At 53.9% G+C, this 20,207-nt stretch overlaps 1 protein-coding gene across 1 annotated transcript in view; it reads left to right on the top strand.

Annotated features, from left to right (window-relative positions):
• The window catches only part of MLXIPL (MLX interacting protein like), a 29,197-nt gene that overhangs the window by 2,969 nt on the left and 6,021 nt on the right, over positions 1-20,207 (top strand). The window contains exons 2-9 of the mRNA XM_063146816.1: positions 4,905-5,011; positions 6,373-6,455; positions 7,411-7,500; positions 7,792-7,836; positions 7,955-8,153; positions 9,404-9,484; positions 17,709-17,986; positions 18,694-19,393. Coding sequence (XP_063002886.1) covers positions 4,905-5,011; positions 6,373-6,455; positions 7,411-7,500; positions 7,792-7,836; positions 7,955-8,153; positions 9,404-9,484; positions 17,709-17,986; positions 18,694-19,393 — 1,583 coding nt within the window. The remainder of the gene's footprint in view (positions 1-4,904; positions 5,012-6,372; positions 6,456-7,410; positions 7,501-7,791; positions 7,837-7,954; positions 8,154-9,403; positions 9,485-17,708; positions 17,987-18,693; positions 19,394-20,207) is intronic.

The following is a 20,207-nucleotide window of genomic DNA, read 5'->3' as shown; positions in this document are numbered from 1 at the left end:
CCGCTTCACCGGGGGGGGGGGGCGCTTTTGCACTCTTCCCCCCACACCGGCCCACGTCCCATAAGCCTTTGGGACTTTGGCTCACGGGAGATCCCTTGCGAACACAATCACGTGCGTAGGCATCGTCATCGGTTTAGCCTGTGGTTGTGTGCAAACACGGATGCCAGGACCACGCGTGGTTGACTGCCTTTCACCGTCTCTCTCTAATTTTGTGGGAGTGGCAGTCGGTGGCACACAATTCTTCAGGGGGATTTTTTTTTTAATCCCGTTTTCTTCTAGCGGGTTCTTCCAAGGGATCCTGCAGAAGCAGACAGACCTGCTTAGACCTCTCCCGCATGCAGCATCACCAAGGGTTCGGGATTGGAGCCGGCGGTGCTGTTTGCAACCTCCTTTCATGTCAATGCTGACATTGACAATGCTCCTTTCATGTCAATGTTGCGCAGGAGAATTTCCCTCGACCCCAAGCCCTGTGATCGCGCTGCCTGGGTTTTCCTCCTCGGGCAGTTTTGGGCTGGCCCTGTTTGCCAGGCGGAAAAAGGCACCTTTCTGCCCACATCTGGCTGTGGAGAGCGGTGTGTGCGTGTGTGTGCCTGTGTGCACACATGCGCACGTGTCTTGTGAACTGGCCTTGAATCCAGACCAGCTTTTCTACTGGCTGCAGATTATGGGAGTGAAGGTGCTACACATCCCAAGTGTACCAGGTTGAGGAAGTCTGATCTGGAAGGCTGGGATAGCGGGAATTCGTTAACACCAGGGTCTGTTTATATGTTTAATTTTTAGACTTCTGACCTCGCCCATCCCAATCCAGAAGGCTTCAGGGTGCATATGAAGGCTCTGCCATGGCCTGATGCATTTTATTGGTGCATGCCGCCTTGGGAAGACTTCTAAAAGGCAGCCAATAAATACATTAAATGATAATACATAAATAAAATGCCCCCTCAGCCAGTCGGCACAGGACAGGTTTTCTGTCCCTCCCTCTGCTTCTCCCAGTGACATGTCTGAGAGGGAGGATCAAGGCTGTCCCCACAGCGGAGGCTGGGAGCAAAGTTCAGGCCTGGTGATGCCGAAACAATATTGCTCCTTCCTCCCTCGCCCCTCCTCCGCCCCATTCACTGAGCTGCAATCCAGGCTTCTCTCCATGCCAGGAAAGATATAGCTACTTTCTCTTCCAGGGAATTGGCATGGGGAGCGATAAATGATCTCTCTCTGAGCATATGCAGAGTGCCTTTTTCTCAGCCACCGCAGCCAAGCAGGCGCCCACCATGGGGCTAGGTGGATGTAGCGGACGGAGTGTCCAGGATTCAAAGGGGCCGCCGTTACTGGACTTGAATGTGGTACCCTCTTGGAGAGGTCAGGGGTCAAAGATGCTCTCTAGGGAGACCCCTTTGAGGCCGGAGCAATTGATGGAGAACCCGTTCACGTGAAACACTGGTAATTCTGTCCCGTGTTTGCATCAGCTGCTCCGATCCAGCATGGCACTTCCTAAGTTCTCATGTTCTTATGATTGGATCAATCAGTCGATGCTGAGGCCTTGGCAGAATTAGAAAAGGAAGCCCTCTGCATGAGTCTCCGGACTTCCTTCCTTCCAGCTGGGACGTTTGAGCGCGGCTAAACTCGACTCCAGCCGTGCTGTTTGGGAGTTGTAAGCGGGCAGTGGGTGGTGCAGGCCCAACTGAGATTCAGAAAAAGGGCTGCTTCCAAAGTTTGGGATCCACTGGAGCGGCAGGGGCACTGCTGTCTCTCCAGGGCCAAATCCAGCGCAGGGACCCACCTGCTGCTTTAGAGCCGCCCTCTTTAAAGGAGAGGTTTTGGCCTGCTGCAGATTTGGCTCTTAGGCGGCTGGGTAGCCTTGGCCCACGGGCCCTTTGGCAAGGTGCCTGGGAGAAGCTGTCCCTCGGCTGACTCACTCGCTTGGCCCTGATGGAGTGTTTGCTCTCAGTCGGTGAAAAGAGTCCAAATTCCCTGTTGACGGCAGAGAAGGCGCCCTGGTGGCACCCCAAACGTTGCGGTTGGGGTGGCCAGCGGTGGACCTCCCCAGCCGCCGTGATCACGGCTCCTGGAACCTGTTCAGCTTTGGAAACAGTGATGATAAGCGAGCACCTTAGAGCATGTGCAGAGTGTCTTACTAAGGAAGTATAGCCAGTCTCCATGCATAATAATATTTTATTTATTTATTTTCATTTCTTTACTGCCCTATAGACAAAGCTCTCTGGGAGGTTCACAAGAATCCACAAGATAAAATACAGCATATATATTTTTAATATACAACATTTTAAAACAATGTAAACAGCTAAAAATTTCAATACATTAGTAGGGCGTAGAAGTGGGTCCACAGTTCTCCGAGCTTAAAGTGGCATGAAAGAGGTGCCGTTGCTCACGCCAAGCAGGGCTGTTTCTTTGGTCCTGTCTTTTCCTTCTAGCCAAAACAGGTTTTGTAGGTTTTCAAGTGCTACAGAAAACCTGCTAAACCTCTTTGATCGGAAATGACTGGCTACTTGAGTGCCCTCGCTGATGCCCGCTCTCTCGTTGCGCTCTCAAATCTTTGAGGAGGGAAAAAAGGTACACCCCTTCAAGAGAGAAGCCTGACCCCTCTCCATTTTATCCTACAGTGTCTGGGGCTGATGGAAATTGCATCCAACACACATCTGGAGGATACCAGATGGGGGGGGAGAATCTGCCTGATGCCATCTTGGAAATTAAAACGAAAATCTTTTAAATTATCATTAAATCTAAGCCCCAGCCTCTCTTGTGCCCATCGCACGATCTTTTCGGCCTCTGTTTTCCAGGGATTTCCATCCCAGCTGTTGTTTACTCGCCTTCCCGCTCGGGAAAGGGGACGGGGGCAGCGCTGAGCATGGGTCTCTGCACACAGATTAGCGCAAAATGCGCACAGCTCCGATTAGGCTCCTCGCTAGCGGTTGAACAAACAACCGGTTGGCTCTTACTGGGAACTTGGATACGGGGAAGGAGAGAAGGAAAGGCCTGTGCTGGCTTGACCGTTTCTTGGATTATTGCTGTCTTATGCCACAGAGGTTTTTCCCCCCTTTGCAAATATGCTTTAGAACATGTGTGTGTGTGTGTGTGTGTGTGTGAGAGAGAGAGAGAGAGAGAGAGAGAGAGAATAAAACAACGTGGTACCCTCCAGATACTTCCCATCCTGGTACTATCCAGATGTTTCAGAGGTTCAGGACCATGGACAGCACACTGCAGGGGGATACTGCTGGGGCTGTTTCCCCACAGGGAGAGCTGTTGTCCCAGCAAAGGCCTGCTGGCAACTGAGGAATAGCAGCTGGTGACAATGGCGGTGAGAAGACGGGTTCCCTGAAGGAGGGGACCATGGTCACTCACATCCATTTAAGCACTGTGTGGTCCAGGAAATCAGGGTCGGAGCAAAGGAAGGAATGTTCAGGACCCTGGAGAGCACACTGCAGGGGATGTTTCCCCACAGGGAGAGCTGTTGTCCCAGCAAAGGCCTGCTGGCAACTGAGGAACAGCAGCTGGTGACAATGATGGTGAGAAGATGGGTTCCCTGAGGGAGGGGACCATGGTCACTCACATCCATTTAAAAACTGTCTGGTCCAGGAAAGCAGGGTCGGAGCAAAGGAAGGAACGTTCAGGACCCTGGACAGCACACTGCAGGGGATGTTTCCCCACAGGGAGAGCTGTTGTCCCAGCAAAGGCTTGCTGGCAACTGAGGCCTTCATAAGGCTGCCAGGCCCAGGACCTTCAGAAGTGATGCCCCCACTGGGTGCTAACTGTAGTTCTTAAAGGGCCCACAGTCATTTTTGGTAGCATCTTGTTTCTATGTGGCTGAGGGACAGGAGGAACTACCATATTTCTTTGATTCTAAGACGCCATCGATCGTAAGACGCACACTAATTTCAGTACCACCAACAGAAAAAAAGCTTTGATTCTAAGAAATAATAAACGCACCCACGATTCTAAGATGCACCCCATTTTTAGAGATGTTTATATGGGGAAAAAAGTGTGTCTTAGAATCGAAGAAATACGGTATTAGGGCGTCATCCTCAGAGTCTGAGGAAACACAGGATGCTGCCTTAAACTGAGTCAGACCATTTTGCAGGCAAGGCACTGCGCTCTGCCACTGAGCTGTGCTCATTCTCCTAAAAGTGAAGAAAGATCCCAGTCCTTATGATTTTGAATAAAGGTCTGATTTATCCTCAGCCTCCAGGACTCGTAGGTAGATTGCTTCTGAATACGGAGGCTCCATTTCTTAGCATCCATACCTGATAACCATCAATGGACTTCCAAAGGCCTGCTGGATCAGACCAAGGATCCATCAAGCCCATGAAACCCGCCCCAAAAACATTCTGTTATTGGGTGCGCTAAAAATCGAATAAATGAGTCGTGCTTTCCTGTTTCCGGTGCTGGTCAACCGGATGCCCCTGAGAAGACCCCCAAGTAGGGGATGCAGGCAACAACTTACCTTAGTTGCTTGTCCCCCAGAACAGGTACACTGCTCCTGACCATGGCTGTTCCATTTAGGCCACGTGATTCCCCCCCCCCGTCTTTTCTCCCCTGCCTTTTGTGTTGTGTCATTTTAGATTGCAAGCCTGCAGGCAGAAGGACCAGCTTGCTTTGATGGATTGTATGTAAAGCACTCTGGGAAACTTTTCAGCTGAGGAGTTGGATAAAAATGCTTTAGTCAGAAATTTAACAGATAATTTAGCTCTCCTGGCAAATGATCTTTCTCTTCTGCTCCCCGAATAATGGTGGGGAAATCTTCACCTCTTGGGCGTCTTCATTTTTAATGGTTTTGGAGCAATTTAATGGCACAGGAGCCTGACCCTCGCTCAAATGTTGGCAGTCCCTGTGTTGTTCCGCTTTTGCCGCACACACACACACACACACCCTTATTCATATCCTGTTGCTTGACCTTTCAGTGGGAAGTTGGTGTCCCCCAAATGGAAGAATTTCAAGGGTTTGCACTTGCTCTGCCGGGACAAGATCCGCCTCAACAACGCCATTTGGAGAGCCTGGTATATCCAGTGTGAGTTTGAGGGCTGCAGATGGTCAGGGTGGCTGGACGGAGCCCCAGCACACGGGGATGAAGGGCGGCCCTTGGCATGTGATACCCCCCAGCCACGCCCCCAAGGAGACTCCCAAAATTGCAGGCAGCTCCGTTGATCCCTATCAACCATCCATTTCTCACAGTTTTCACATCCTCCAGGAGCAGCTCCTGGGTCAAGCGCATGGCTCGTAGAATCATAGAATCATAGAATAGTAGAGTTGGAAGGTGTCTATAAGGCCATCAAGTCCAACCCCCTGCTCAATGCAGGAATCCACCTTAAAGCATCCCTGACAGAGGGTTGTCCAGCTGCCTCTTGAAGGCCTCTAGTGTGGGAGAGCCCACCACCTCCCTAGGTCACTGGTTCCATTGTCATACTGCTCTAACAGCCAGGAGGTTTTTCCTGATGTCCAGCCGGAATCTGGCTTCCTTTAACTTGAGCCCGTTATTCCGTGACTTGCACTCTCGGATGATGGAGAAGAGATCCTGGCCCTCCTCTGTGTGACAATCTTTCAAGGCCTTGAAGGGGGCTCTCATGTCTCCCCTCCATCTTCTCTTCTCCAGGCTAAACATGCCCAGTTCTTTCAGCCTCTCTTCATAGGGCTTTGTTTCCAGACCCCTGATCATCCTGGTTGCCCTCCTCTGAACACGCTCCAGCTTGTCTGCATCCTTCTTGAATTGTGGAGCCAAAGCCAAGCTACCCCAAAATGACTTGCGTTACGACAGGGGGACAAGAGTTTGTAGCTGGGAAAATCCCTCCCCGCAGTTGCTGTGGGGATTGTAGCTGAGTTCAGTGGGACTAGGGACATCTGAGGGGGGTCCATGCCCCTGCTGATCGAAGAGTGGTGGGCCTTCGACCCTGCGAGTCCATTGTTCCGTTGCACCACAGCTACTGGGATCGTGTCCTTTCACACTGTCTGTTTATGCAAGGAGCTGGGGATCCAGGAATTCCCTCTGGCCCCATGTGCCTGGGAAGAGATGCCAAGGGCCCCCCACCCACAACTGGATGTGGGGTGGGGGGGCTTCTCACCCACTGCAGTATCCTGTGGCGAAAATGTCACTGGTTAGACCGTGCTGGAGTCTCTGTCTGAGGGAGCCATTGGGGGTGGCCATGGGTGTCCCACCCAGAGGAGCATTTTTAGGGTGGGAGTCAGAGGATCCAGTCTCAGCCTGGACACTTGTGGGTGGAAGTGGATGATTCTTCTGGTAGAAGCCTGGCTCCGTCTTGGCTAGGTGGAAGGGGGGGGGCGGCGGCGGCGGCGGCCTGGACTGGGGAGGAGAGGCGGGGGCCATCAGTGGCCGGATTGGGGACATTGACCCCCTTGGATTCTCTGCCGCCACAGATGTGGAACGCAGGAAGAGCCCCGTGTGTGGGTTTGTCACCCCCCTGGACGGGTCTGAGGCGGACGAACACCGCAAGCCGGAAGTGAGTGTCAACCCAAACGGGTTTTTTTTTATATCCATCTCGAAACTCTGTGTGTGTGTGTAGCGATGCGGACATGGGGAAAGGACTAGGCAGAGGTTTAAGAGCCTGTGTGTTCTCCCATGTCCCCCTCTGAGTGTAAGGCCAGATTTCCTGGTCTTGAGGAAGGCCGGGTGATGTCAGGATGCGCCCCGCCAATGGTGGCTGGTGGCTCTGATTTCGGTGGGGCTGTGAATCCATTTTGGCTTTCATAGTATCATAGAATCATAGAATAGCAGAGTTGGAAGGGGCCTACAAGGCCATCGAGTCCAACCCCCTGCTCAATGCAGGAATCCACCCTACAGCATCCCCGACAGAGGGTTGTCCAGCTGCCTCTTGAAGGCCTCTAGTGTGGGAGAGCCCACCACCTCCCACAACCTCACTGATTCCATTGTCGTACTGCTCTAACAGGCAGGACGTTTTTCCTGATGTCCAACCAGGACTCTCAAGGAGCAATAGAAGGTGCTGGATCTACTTGGTGGGTAGAGTTCAACACCAGGTTGCCAACCCTGATGGCTCTGTGCTACCTCCAGTATTCGAGGCAGTAAGCCTGTGTGCACCAGTTGCAGGGGAACAGGGGTGGGAGGGTGCTGTTGCACCATGTCCTGCTTGGTTGGTCCCTGGTCGACAGCTGGCAGGCCACTGTGTGAACAGAGCGCTGCACTAGATGGACCCTGGGTCTGATCCAGCCTTAGGGCTCTTCTTACATCCTTACGTGCACCCTCCCCTCCCCCAATAAAATAACTAAAATAGCAGGGAGCATGAAAACAATTCACCAGTTACATTCAAGACCCCATCAAATCCCCCAAATAGAGGGAATTGTAGCCCAACACAGCAGTTGGAGGAAAGGCCATGATCCGTGTGTGTGTGTGTGTTGTTTCCCTTTGTCCTTACTCCTGTGTTGGTTGCGTCCTTCTAGGCTGTTGTGCTGGAGGGGAGCTATTGGAAGCGCCGGATCGAGGTGGTGATGAAGGAATATCACAAATGGCGGATCTACTACAAGAAAAGGGTCAGGTTTTGTTCACCTGAGATGGGATATAAATGCAATAATAAAGTAATAAAATAATAATAAAGGCTATGGTTCAGGGCAGGTATGGGGGTTGGGGGGCTTCCAGCAAAACAAGTTTGATACCCCCCCCCCAACAAGGGAGTTGAACCTCTTTCCACCTGAGATCCGGATTCCATTTCTGAGCGTACCCGGAGGCTGCACCAGGACCAGACGCAGAAGGGGCGGCCTTGGCGTGGTCCCCTGCAGTCTTGCCACCAGCCCACCAGCCCTAACGTGGCCTTTCTCTTGCAGCTCCACAGGTTCAGCCGGGAAGGGGAGGTGCCCAGCCCCAAACCGGTGAGTGAGGAAGAGGGGGCTCGGGCAGCCAGGCTGGCTGGACCGGACTTGGGGTTCCTCCGGGGCCAGCCCCCCCCGGCAGTTCGCCCTGGCTGACCGCTCCGCCTCTCCCCTTTAGGAGGAGGGCGCCTGGAAACTGACCAACCATTGGTGTGACCAGCTCTTCTGCAACGTGGTCCCGATGCTGCTGAGGGACGAGGAGGAAGAGGCGGAGGGGAGGCAGCTCTTTGACCTGGACAGCTTCCTCTCGGACATCTCGGACACCCTCTTCACCATGACCCAGGCCAGCTGCCCTCCGCAGCCCCCGCCGGAAGAAGGTAATCCCGCTAGTCGCAAGGCGGCTCCGGCACCCGATCCCAGGTCCCGGGATGGGTGTCGGGCCTTTGCCAGCCTGGGGATCAGTTCCAGTTCGGGAGAAGCCCTTGGGAGGGGGTGCATCCTGAGGGCGAAGGGAATGGGGCCAAAGGGACCGGGTCCGAGGCGAAGCAGCAAACTACCCCAAATACCAGCATCCCCAGATACCAGTCATTCAGCCCTACGGGAGACGTTTCAATCCCTTTAGACCGGGGAGGGGGGCTGCACAAGAAGACAGAAAGGATGGGCAATTAGCAGGAAAGGGGTGGAGCCAAGGGAAGAGGGAGTGGCCATTTGGGGAACTCCCGAGAGCCAGGCGTGCCCGCGGGCTTGTGGTTCTGCACTCCTGTGTGCTATGGAACAGCCGAAACAGCCGCGTCTGGAGGAGATTCATGCCAGCGGCCTTCTTTCAGGCGGTCGGTCACTTCCATTCCTTCTCCAGAGGCTGCCTAAAAGGGGGCTTAAAGGCCCCATCCAGCCATTCTTAGGTGCTGATGCCCGCTGGCAAGGTCCAAACTCCGGGCAGACCAAGCACAGCCCAAGCACAGCTGCTCGCCAGGTTTCGACAAAGCTGGGGGCGGGGGGTAAGCCTCCTGTTCCGAGTGTGAGTTGTGGCGAACCTCAACTGGAATGAGGAGCCTTCTCCATTCGGCCCTGTTTAGGCCTCATCTAGAGTATTGCGTCCAGTTCTGGGCTCCACACTTCAAGAAGGACGCAGACAAGCTGGAGCGTGTCCAGAGGAGGGCAACCAGGAGGATCAGGGGTCTGGAAACAAAGCCCTATGAAGAGAGGCTGAAAGAACTGGGCATGTTTAGCCTGGAGAAGAGAAGATTGAGGGGAGACGTGAGAGCACTCTTCAAGTACTTAAAAGGTTGTCCCACAGAGGAGGGCCAGGATCTCTTCTCGATCCTCCCAGAGTGCAGGACACGGAATAACGGGCTCAAGTGACAGGAAGCCAGATTCCGGATGGACATCAGGAAAAACTTCCCGACTGTTAGAGCAGTGCGACGGTGGAATCAGTTACCTAGGGAGGTTGTGGGCTCTCCCACACTAGAGGCCTTCAAGAGGCAGCTGGACAGCTCTCTGTCAGGGATGCTTTAGGGTGGATTCCTGCCTTGAGCAGGGGGTTGGACTCGATGGCCTTGTAGGCCCCTTCCAGCTCTGCTATTCTATGATTCTCCTGAACTTTCGCTTGGCGGTTCCTCTCTTGCAGCCTACGTCGGCAACGCGGACATGATCCAGCCAGACCTGGCTCCGCTGCAACCGAGCCTGGACGATTTCATGGAGATATCTGGTAGGAAGCCGCTTCTTTGGAAATTAATGCCATTAATTAATTGCCATGTGGGGAAAGGGGCATGGTTGGACACTTGGAGGGCGGGAGGTGTGGGAAATTTATATACGTATATTTGGGATGTCAATTAAATACATTTAGCAGGATAAAATAAATTAATCTGGAAATTGATTTAAAAAGAAATTAATTACATTGATGGTATTATCCAGCAATGAGATCCTCTCTTAGTGTTTACTCACAAATATATGTTATGTATTTTTAAAGAGGATTTTCCCTTTTCCCCCAAAGAAAACATTAAAAAATAATAATTAACAAACGAAAAACACCCAATAACAAAGACAAAAAACCAGTAACAAGCAAATCATGGCAGAAAACACACACACACACACACACACACACACACACACGCGCGCGGTCTGATCAATAAATAAAAAGTAAGAAGCAGCGGAGTCAAATGCTTATTTATTTAAAAAGAATAAATCCCAGTCATTCTGGCTGGAATGCTGTGTAGGTGATAATTGCTCCTTGAAGACTGAATGGCCTTTTGAAATCGTTCCCATGTCCAGTTCTATTTTATTGCAGTCAGGAGGAAGGATTTAATTACTGGTTTGCTGGTAATAATATTATTTCCTCTCCTTTCGTTTCTTAAAAGAGAAACAGCATTGTTTGGCTATGTATAAAGCTTGTTTAAACCAGTCATTAAAGGCCTCTGTGCTCCTGTGGATAAAGGAATGGATATTGGGGGAATTCTCAGGGCAAATAGTAGGGTATTCATTATTAATACGCAGACATGATCAGCGGGAAACAATGAAAGTGACCAAGAAACTTTTAAATTCCTTCATCAGGGAAGCAATACAGTGAGCTCCACTTGCAAACACAGCATGTTTTAATTAAAGGCACAAAAGCCCTTAAATAGGGGAGCGGAATCTCTTTCCTGCCAATATCGCAGCCTTAAGGAAGGTGCTTCAATCCCGGGCGGAGAATGGAGCTGTACAGAACCCAGGAAACTACTGAATGATGGCTGGCTGGCTGGTGGAAAAGGGGCGGGGAATGAGGCGTGGCCACCCAGAACACCCCAGAGGGCCGGATTAAGCCCTCGGGCTAAGGTTGCCTACCTTTGACTTAAACCACCACACCCTTGTTCCCCGTTCACACTGCAGGCATCTCGATTTGACGGCTGCGTTTTTGTACGAAACAAATTTGCCCCAAATTAAGTCTTTGGGGGCAGGACACACACACACCAGACGGCAGCACAGAAAAGGCGCTCTGTGTTTCCCTCTGCAGCGATGCGGGGAATCGTGTCAGCAGATGCGTAACAATTGGTGAGCGGCAGATGAGCTGTGGCCAGAGGGAAGTGGGGGGGGGGCAGACACACACACAGAAAATGGACGTGGTTTCCCCTTGCTCCCACCCATGGGATGTCAGCGGAGGCGAAGACGGGACCCCTCAAGATTTGGTGCGGGAGACAGCGTGGCCCACGCCTTGCGGCATTTCCTCAAATACAGCTTGCGTTAAAGGAACATGAAACCACACCGGGGCCCAGACGGAGAGGAAGGAAAACTTATCAGCCTGAAAAAGGGGAAATTTCTGGGGAGGGGGAGGCCGGGGGCTGCCGAGCAGGAGAGCGGGGGTAAGAAGGCCGCGGTGGGCTTCTGTATCCAGGCTGCTGGTGTTTAGACTTTCGGAGCGGAGAGGCTGGATTTTGGCTTCGGGTGCGCAGAAGGTAGGAAGAGGCCTTATTCCCTGGGTCCACCTAGCTCAGTATTGCCAATACTGACCGGCAGTGCTGGATATACTGAACCAACAACCTGCAACCTTCTTCATGCAAACAGGGACTCCACCACTGAGCCTTCTTCGAGATAGGTTGGGATCGCTCTCTGGGTGATTTGGGGCAAATGGACAAGGGCTCCCGGCTCCTGTGGGTTTGACGAGAGCAACCAGCAAATGAGCTTTTCCCCGCAACCAAAATTCGATAGGAATGACCGAAATTCGACAGAGAGACAGGCAGGCAGGCAGGCAGGCAGGCAGGCAGGCAGATTAGAGAAGAAATTAAGATAGCGGAGGGTAACCAGGAGGAGAGGCTTTGGGCTGAAATCCCTGTGAGATCAGAACTGTTTCTCTCTTACCTGTATGGCTTTTGTACCTGGCGATTTTGGGGGATTCTAGTAAAGCAGCCAATGTACAGTCAGCAGACCGATAAAACATATGAACACACATAATAAATATTGAAAATAGATGGAATTAAAACAGAGTATGATTGCATGAAGCCTCCTTAAAGTTCTGTACTAGAAGCAAAAGGAAGTGTATAATAATAAACTAATTGCCAGGTCTAGTAACAGGTCCCAACTAATGGGAGCCACGTCTAAACTGAGTAAAATGTTTTTAATTGACTGGTTGTCGTGGTCCAAGTTCTATCGCCCCAAATGTGGCTAATATTACTTCAGTCTTTCTTTGTTTTAATGGAAAATGCTGGGGTTGGATGGGGTTGCCAAGTTCTCCTTTTTTTAATTGCTCCCATGCCTTTAACTCCAGCCGGTGGATTTTCCTGGCGTGAAGGGTGAAGTGATGAGGGTGTTTGCAGTGGCAGGGAAACTTCTCCTGCATCTCAAGAGTCCATTGAAAGGCACTGGAGCGGAGCCGGTCAATGAAAAGCTGGCAACCCCAGCGTTTGGCTTAGCTCTGAGCAGTGTTCCCAGAACTGGGGCTTGATCCCCAAGGAGTACAAAGATGTGGGCGGGGTGCCTATGAGCATGGGCAAAGCGCCTTTTCCTCTCTACCTGCTGCTTCCTACACTGCTGGGGTTTTTGGCCCTTTGGAGGCCGGCCTTGCTTCTAGGCAGGGTGAAGCGCCCGGCTTTCTCTCCTCCCGTTGGGTCTTCCGCACCCGCTCACCCTGGTGCTAGAGGGCCGAAAGCATCTCCCAAGCCCCCCCCCCCCGTGCCTCTCTCCCCATGCTCCAGCGTGGCCTTTGGCCTGCCGAGAAGGGGCCTAGGGAGGGGTCCAGGAAAGGCGCTGGGTCAGCTCCACAAGGCTGCTGTTGCAATGGGTGGGGGCCAGGTCACCACCTCCCTGTCCTCAGCCCAGCAGCACCGACCTCTCGGGCTGCTGCCGGCCAATCAAAGGGCCGAGGCCCGGCTGAATGAGGAACCAGCCGCCACCACAGCCTCCCCCCTTCCACCCCAAGCCAGCTAGGAGAGGAGCGGAGCCTGAGTTGGATGGAGCAGCCCCAATGGCAGGACCACGGCAGCCTCTGGGGATGGGAGCGGACCACGGCTGGCCCCCCATGGCGGGTAAGAGACGAGGGGGTGGAGAAGGGGCCGTCGCCCCCTCCCCTGGGCAGGCCCTCCTTCATCCCTCTGGAGTGTGGCAGTGCGAGGGAGGGAGGGAGGGAGGGATGCAACGCTTTCTGCACGTGCCCAGGGGCACTCTCTCATGCCCAGCAGGGCTGCGTAGCACGTGGGCTGCAAGTGGCTCTCCCGGCCCTTTTTTGTGACCTCTTTGTTGCACACCGAACGTTGTACGGAATCAGCCCCGGCCTTGCTCCGAATCCCAGAGGTTGAGCCCCACCAGTGAGGACGTGGAGGTTTTGAACAGGGGGAGGGGGACATGCCAGGCGCCCCCCCCCAAGCTCTTTCCAGGCTGGTGTGGGAGAGCGGATTCTGGCCGGCGCAGTTGTGCCCACCCCTGCGCGACGAGTTGTGCCCGCCTCGGTTTGCGCTGCTGCACAGCTGTGCTCAGAGCGCTGCCGTCCGCCTGCATGGGCGTTCCAGCCCTCCCGAAGGCAGCGGCTGCTGTGTTAAGGGGCTCTTCAGGTGTGGGGCAGCTCTGTGGACTCCGCTGGGGGCAGCAGTAGAGAGAACGTACCGAGCTGTGGGGCCCTGGACGCTTGCGCATTAGTCCCTGGCTCCTGGCGCCACTGTTTCAGGCTTCCGTGGCATGCAGGAACCCTGGGCGGAAGGCGCAGTTGCAGGTGACCCGAGAGCAGCCGTTCCGCGGCCAGCTGCCCACCCCGTCACAATGGCTGCCTGTGCAGATGTCGGGAGGGGAATTGCATTGACTCCTGTGCCGCGAACGCACGGCCTCCGGATTTCTGCCCATGCAGCCACTCTGACAGGCACAGCAGCAGGGAGCAGCTGAGAAGTTGGCAACCCGGCACACTTTGCTGCGCTGTAAGGGACTGGCGCTGGGCTGCGTGTGCTACCCTGGTCAGCGCCTCTGCCACGCTCCCACCCCGCCCACCCACCCCGCCAAATGCGTCTGCCTGGAGGTCTTTTGGCACGGGGTCACTGAAGAGCATTTGAGGTTATCAGGGCTGTCCGTCAGGAGGGATTCGAACCACCAACCCGGCAATCAATCCTGTCTTTTTGCGCCACGCTGGCTCCCGGAGACGTGGTACACCCGTGGCCTGTGGCAGTTCCTGACACGGGTGGTGCTTGGGATCCTAAGTTCTCGGCAGACTCTTTTGTCTACTCCCGACCTGCTGCCCGGTGTGAGCCTTAACTTAATTTCCTGCTGAAGGTAACTAATTGGTGTGCTTTAGCCCCCATCCCACGTCTGAAGCCAAGAGGCGGATGACTCTCTCAGTAAGGCCTTGGACACCGAGGGGCCTGTGCTGATGCAAGGAGAGAGTTTTTAACCCGTGACCCAAATGGAAACTTTTGAGGCGGCTGGTTGACGAACTGTCACCGGGTGCCTGTCTGGCGCAATCCAGCTCCGATGCCTTCCTTGGCGTCCATCAGCCTGCCCCAAAGCCCACAACTCCCATTTCTCCCAGCCGTTGGCCGCACTGGCTGGGAATGATGGGCATTGTAGTCCAACACATCTATAGCCCTGTGCATAATAAGTAAGCAAACCTCATGGAACATAGTGTGAGGCTTACTTCTGAGTAAACATGCACAGGATCGCGCTGTTTGTTGCAGCAGGGACGGCGAAGCTAGAGCGTCCTCCTTCGTCCTGGTGCCCTCCAGATGTGCTGGATGGAAGTCCCATTATCCCCAGCAGCCCTTGGGGGGGGGCAAAGACAGATCCCCCAGAAGCCCCTGCTAGCATGGCCAGGAATGCTGGGAGCAGAAGTCCCAAACACCTGAAGAGCGCTTTTCTGTCCACCCTGGCCTACCTTACAGGGCTGTTGTTGGAATAAACAAGAGAAAGGAATTGTCAAGTGGGTGGCTGGGTGGGTTGCTCTGGTTGTTTTTGACGGGCTACAGCTGCCACCAACGTCGTCAAGGCGCTGCAGCACTCAGGGAGGAGCAAAATGACCCAGTTCGGAGACGAAGCGCCGAGCGACGGTGGCTAAGCGTTTGGAGCTAAACATGACGGCTTAGCGTGTCGTCTGAACCATTCCTAGCCGTGGGGGCTACGTAGCCACGGTTTAAACAGGCTCACTAACCGTTTGCTACAACAGGGTTAGCGGCCTAACCGTGGCTTTGTGCGTCATCTGAACAGGCCCTGCAGCTACTTGGAGTTCTTTATTGTCTGGGGGCGTTCTGCGGAGGAGGAGGAGGAGGAGGAGGAGGAGGAGGAAGGACGGGGCGTGGGGCTGTGCTGTGTTTGTTGGCGTGTAAAAAGGAGCTGCAGTGGTGTATTTGTGCAAGTCTCGGAGGGAGGGGGCAGGGGTGAGGAAATATTGGCGTGGGGGGGGGACACATTGGCGTGTGCGATGGCTTGGCAAAAGCGGAAGTGGCCAGGCTGTGTGTGTGTGCGCACAGAGGGGTGTGTGGTCCATTGTGTTGTAGAGAGAGCACTATTTTCAGTGGGTCGGAAACCAGGGCGTGTGCGTTCGGGGTTGCATCATTCTCGGTGCGGGCGAATCAAGGTTGCAAAGAAGGGGGGCGTCTCCCTGGGCGCACATGGAGGGCAGGTCCATTCCTGGTGGCTCTTGACAGCGTATGAGATCCCCCTCCTGCCTTTCAATACAATGCAAACAGCAAGCGCTTCTCGGTCGTCCCCCTCCTGTATTTGAAGAGGAAAGTTTCGTGCATAAAAGCAAAACCGTGAAGCAAAAACTGGATGAATCAATAATAACATTGGAAGCAAAAGAAATGGGTTGAAGGAGGGGGGTGGGTGTCCATAGCTGAGTTTGGGAGTTTGGCTCAGGGGTGAAGCGCCTGCTTCGCGTGCAGGAAGCCACATTTCCAGGTCGGGTGGTTTCAGGTGTTCTTTTCAGGTGACCCCGACCGACCTCGCAGGGTTGTTGTGGGCATAAAATGGGCCTAGGGACGATGCCGTTGGTTGCTTTTGAGCGCCTTGCAGGATGGGCTGCGATGCTCCGTTAAGAGGCCGGTGAGACGGATCGTGCAGACCAAGTTTTAAAAAGGGTCGTGGCGATTCGTCCGAGCGCCGTAGGAGCCCAACAGGTGCAACAGGCAAATTGTGTGCTCAGCATGCAGTTCTCTCTCGGCCGCCTTCGGGAGGGCTTCCCTCCTCAGGTGTGCGAGGCGGCTAGCGCCATAGGTGTGCGCAAGGGGAGTGCCGGCTGTGCCCAGGCACGCCCGAAGGTCTCAAGGAATAAGCATCTCCTCAATCCAGCCCCCCCCCCCCCGTGCAATGGCCCTGCCACAGTCAGGCAAGCCTCAGTAGGGGCATCCGTGTCTACAGTGTTTAATAAATAAATGAATAAGCGTCCACCTTCAAAAAGAATTCCCTGGGTGCACACCCTAATGAAATGTGCTGTGTGCATGCCTACGGTTATCCATGTGTCAAAATGAAATCCGTCAAAAAAAGGCAGGAATGCGAGGGGTTTATTTATGCACACCTGTTGCAATTTCTTAGGTGACCAAAAGGAGCCCTTTGAGTGCAACTGCACCTTCCCGCCCATGTTCCCCAGCAACTGGTGCACACAGGCCTCTGATCCTGGAGAGAGCACATAGCTGTCAGGACTAGTAGCCATTGCCTTCACCTCCAGGAATTTGACTAGCCCCCTTTTAAAGCCATCCAGATTGGTGGCCATCCCCGCATTTTGTGGTGGCAAATTCCACAGTTCACAGTTCTTTGTTTTTAATCGGTCCTTTAATAGCTGGTGATGAGGTTGTGAAGCCATCAAGGGATGAAAATCTATAGTTAGGCAGCCTAACGGGTGACGGGGCCCTCGGAGTTGAGTGGAAACACAAGCAGCTCCGGGGAGGTGAATGGGAGCCTGCGGTTTCTGAAATTTCCACTCCCGATTGAGGAAGACAACAGAGTCAGACCGAATGTGCCCATTTGGGGCTGGCCTGAAAATGCCACGGCAGCGGTTTGGGCGTCTGACCCTGCGGAAGCGAGAGGGCGGCAGAGCGGGGACAGGAAGGGGAGCGGGAGGCACGGACGGGTCACGGGGCTTGGCCTTCGGGAAAGCCACGGGAAGTGGTTAGCCACAGGCTGCACGCAAGGCGAGCCGACAAGGACCTGGTGGGGAAACGCACACGCCCAGGGGAGGGCTTGGCCCTGCGAGGCCCCGGGGTGCGCCTGGTCCCCGGTCCAAGCTGCACCCACGAGTTTGTGGGGAGTCCTGGGTTGTCGTGTATCTATAAGAACTTTGACACTAGGAAGGGATGCCCGAGCATTGCTTTTTCCTCCTCCATCCGGATTCCTTTTCCTTTTGTGCTGCGACCTCTAGATTGTTAGCCTGAGCGCAGGGACTAGTTCATTATTTATCCTTGTAAGCCACTCTGGGAGCCTTTTTGGGCCGTAGAGCAGGGTAAAAATAATGTAAATATATAAATGATAATAAACAATGTAAGCATTTTTAAGTACATCACACACAAAAAAACCAAAAAACCAAGGTAGCCACACTGGTCTATGATGGGCAAAAACCCCAGAAGCCGCAGTTGGGCCATACTAGGACCAATCAAAATCCAACAAAATTGTGCAAGCTTTCAAGTTCTCCAGATCTCTTTGTCAGGCAAAAAAGAGCAGAGGAGACGGGGATAGAAGAAAAGTCCCAATATTTTTGGGTCTGGTTCTGTCTAAACTGCAGGCCTCACGGCTGTAACAGCAAGCAAGTTTTTAAACTTTGTTTCTTCCACAATATCATGTGCTGTTTTTTTTGGGGGGGGGGGGTTGGCTTGACAAAGAGTTCTGGGGAACTCAAAAGCTTGCACAATTTGGTGGAATTTTGGTGGGTCCTAACTAGACGCTGGTCTAGTCAGTAATACCACCCACTCTTTCGTATATCTCTTGCAAAGCTTTGGCACGTTTGCTGCAGCAGCACCTTCTGGGCTTTGCTCTGACCACCGTCTCTTGCTGTCCAGATTTCTTCTCCAGCCCTCGGACGCTGCCTGCCCAGACGAGCCTGAGCTACCAGGAGCAGCCCTGCTTTGCGCCCGTGCCGGAGACCCTCTTTGGTGGCACCCTCCTTCCCAGCCCGGCTGACGGCTTGCTCCCCCCGGGCCCCTCCGGCTCCCCCGGCCTGTCCGGACCTCGCCTCCAGGTGCGCCTGCCTCGACCACGGTCTTCTTTGCCCTGCTGCCCCATGGCAGTGGGTCTTCTCGGTGTTTCAGGCCCATTCTCCCTCTGCCCGCCTCTCCTCGTTTCCTAAGCTGGCCCCGATCCACAGCTTTGCTTCAAGGGAAGTTATTGGGACATGAAGCCCTGAAATTAGAGTTGGGAATGAGTTCGTTGAGAGAGAGAAAGCGAGAGCAACTCTGAGCACATGCAGAGTAGCCTTCCAGGAGTCAGCACGAGGGGTTAATAGGTCAAGGTTTTACAACAGCGGTGGGGAACCTCCCACCCTGAGGGCTGAATTTCAATCTGGGAAGGGTCTCGGGGGCCACGTTCCGTCCGTGGGCGTGGCCAAAAGGCAGAGTGGGCGTGGCCCAAAGGAGATGATTATCAATTAGAAGCCTACTCACAAGAAAGCAAGATAAGTCTCTGCATGCTCACTCAGAAGTAAGCAGGACTGAGTCACACAAAACCTCTTCCTCCCCAGGACCCAGCCACTCTCCCCTGCAGGGAAACACTCTTATCTCCAGTCTGCAGTTGGTCGGAGCTAAGAGCTTTCCTGTGCTGGGCAGTGACAAAGGCTCCCTTTCTACCAGGGAAACTGTCAAGAGTGCTTCCTTGTTGGGAGAGGGGACAGGATCTGGGGAAGAAATGGGGACTGGGGGTTGTGGGTGGACACTGGACCCTCACGGGCCAGAGACCCCCCTCCTTGGTCTACAGCTCAGTACTTGCCTTCGCAGGGGGCCCAGCGGATGGGGTGGGATTTGCTCTGGCCGACCGTGACGTGTAGACAAGCTTCCAGTCCTCAGTGTGGCCGAAAGCAGCTGGGCTCGCTTGCCCGGCTGCTGTTCAATCGTTTCTGTCCGTTCTTCCGAGAGTTTTCCCTCCGGTGTCTTCCTCTTGCCCTTTTCTCTTTTGCAGCCCACAGGCGGTTGCTCCGCTCCGCTCGGCCCGCCCGGCCCCTTCCTCGGCCCTGACCTCCCCGCTGCCCCCTTGCCCCCTGCCCCCCACGGCCTCCTTGGCCCGGAGGTCAAGCAGAAGCCCCGGCTGCCCTACACCTTCCCCAGCAAGTGGCTGAGCTTGGACCGCTACGAGCCGTACTGCCCTGCCCCCCTGCCCAGCCCCCCCCAGCCGGGCCTGGAGCCAGGCCGTCCCCCGGCCTCTGCCCCACGCCACAAGTTCCACTACCCGCCCTCCCCGCTCTTTTCCCGGCCGGCTTCCCCGGCGCTCTCCACGCCCTGCTTCCCCCCAAACCTGCCCGGCTTCGGGGTGGACCTGCCCCCTGGATACCACCCTCCCTTCAGTGCCCCCCATCTGCACCCTGGCATGGCGGCCTGCCCCGTCTTTGGCGCGGCCCGAGGGCAGCCCCAGCCTGCGAGCGACGGGCCCCGGGGGAAGGCGGCCGGCAGCAAGGCCAAGAGGGCCCCCAGGCCCAGCCCGGCTTCTCCGCTGGCCACCGGGCCAAACCCGTGTCTGACGCAGCTGCTGACCACAGGTAAGGAAGGGGGCAGGCGTGGAGAGGGCAGGCCGGGGGGGTCTCCTCTTTGCCAATCAGGGAACGCGCTGGGATTGGGGCTGCGAGGCTGAAGCGAGCGATTGGCCAGTGAGGTGAACGCTGATTTCTGAAGACAAGTTTCATCGGCTAAAATCATGCTCCAATAAACCAGGAAGCTGCTGTTGCTGCTGCTATTATTATTGTTATTATTGTTATTATTATTATTATTATTAAACTATTAATATTTTTATTTATTTATTTACATACAGATGTAACATATAAGATAATGAAATCTTAGACAGAAAAAAAGTCCGACGACTCCCAGCATTCCCCAGCCAGTAGACCTGAGAGCTATAGGCCTTTTTTCTGTCTAAACATGCATAGGATAGTAGGGCATTTTTCTGTCTAAACATGCATAGGATTGTAGGGCATTTTTCTGTCTAAACATGCATAGGATTGGAGGGCTCTTTCTGTCTAAACATGCATAGGATTGTAGGGCTCTTTCTGTCTAAACATGCATAGGATTGTAGGGCTCTTTCTGTCTAAACATGCATAGGATGGTAGGCCTTTTTTTTTAATGTATTGCACCCTAAGTGGTTGATATACAAAATTACTAAAAAAAAACCACTGTGAAAATGTGTACACAATACATCCTAACAATAAACAATTACAATTTACAGAAACAATTAAGACAGATACATAAAAAGAAACAATCAAATGAAGCCGCGTCTCTCTCTCTCTCTCTCTCTCTCTCTCTCTCTCTCCTTTCCCCTTCTTCTTTTTCTTTTCCCCTCTGTTTCCTTCTTTCCTTTCT

The sequence above is a fragment of the Elgaria multicarinata genome, chromosome 22 (assembly GCF_023053635.1).
Source record: "Elgaria multicarinata webbii isolate HBS135686 ecotype San Diego chromosome 22, rElgMul1.1.pri, whole genome shotgun sequence".
NCBI classification, from domain to species: domain Eukaryota; kingdom Metazoa; phylum Chordata; class Lepidosauria; order Squamata; family Anguidae; genus Elgaria; species Elgaria multicarinata.
The sequence above is the reverse complement of the archived record's forward strand: the minus strand, read 5'-3'. Positions and strand labels throughout refer to the sequence as shown.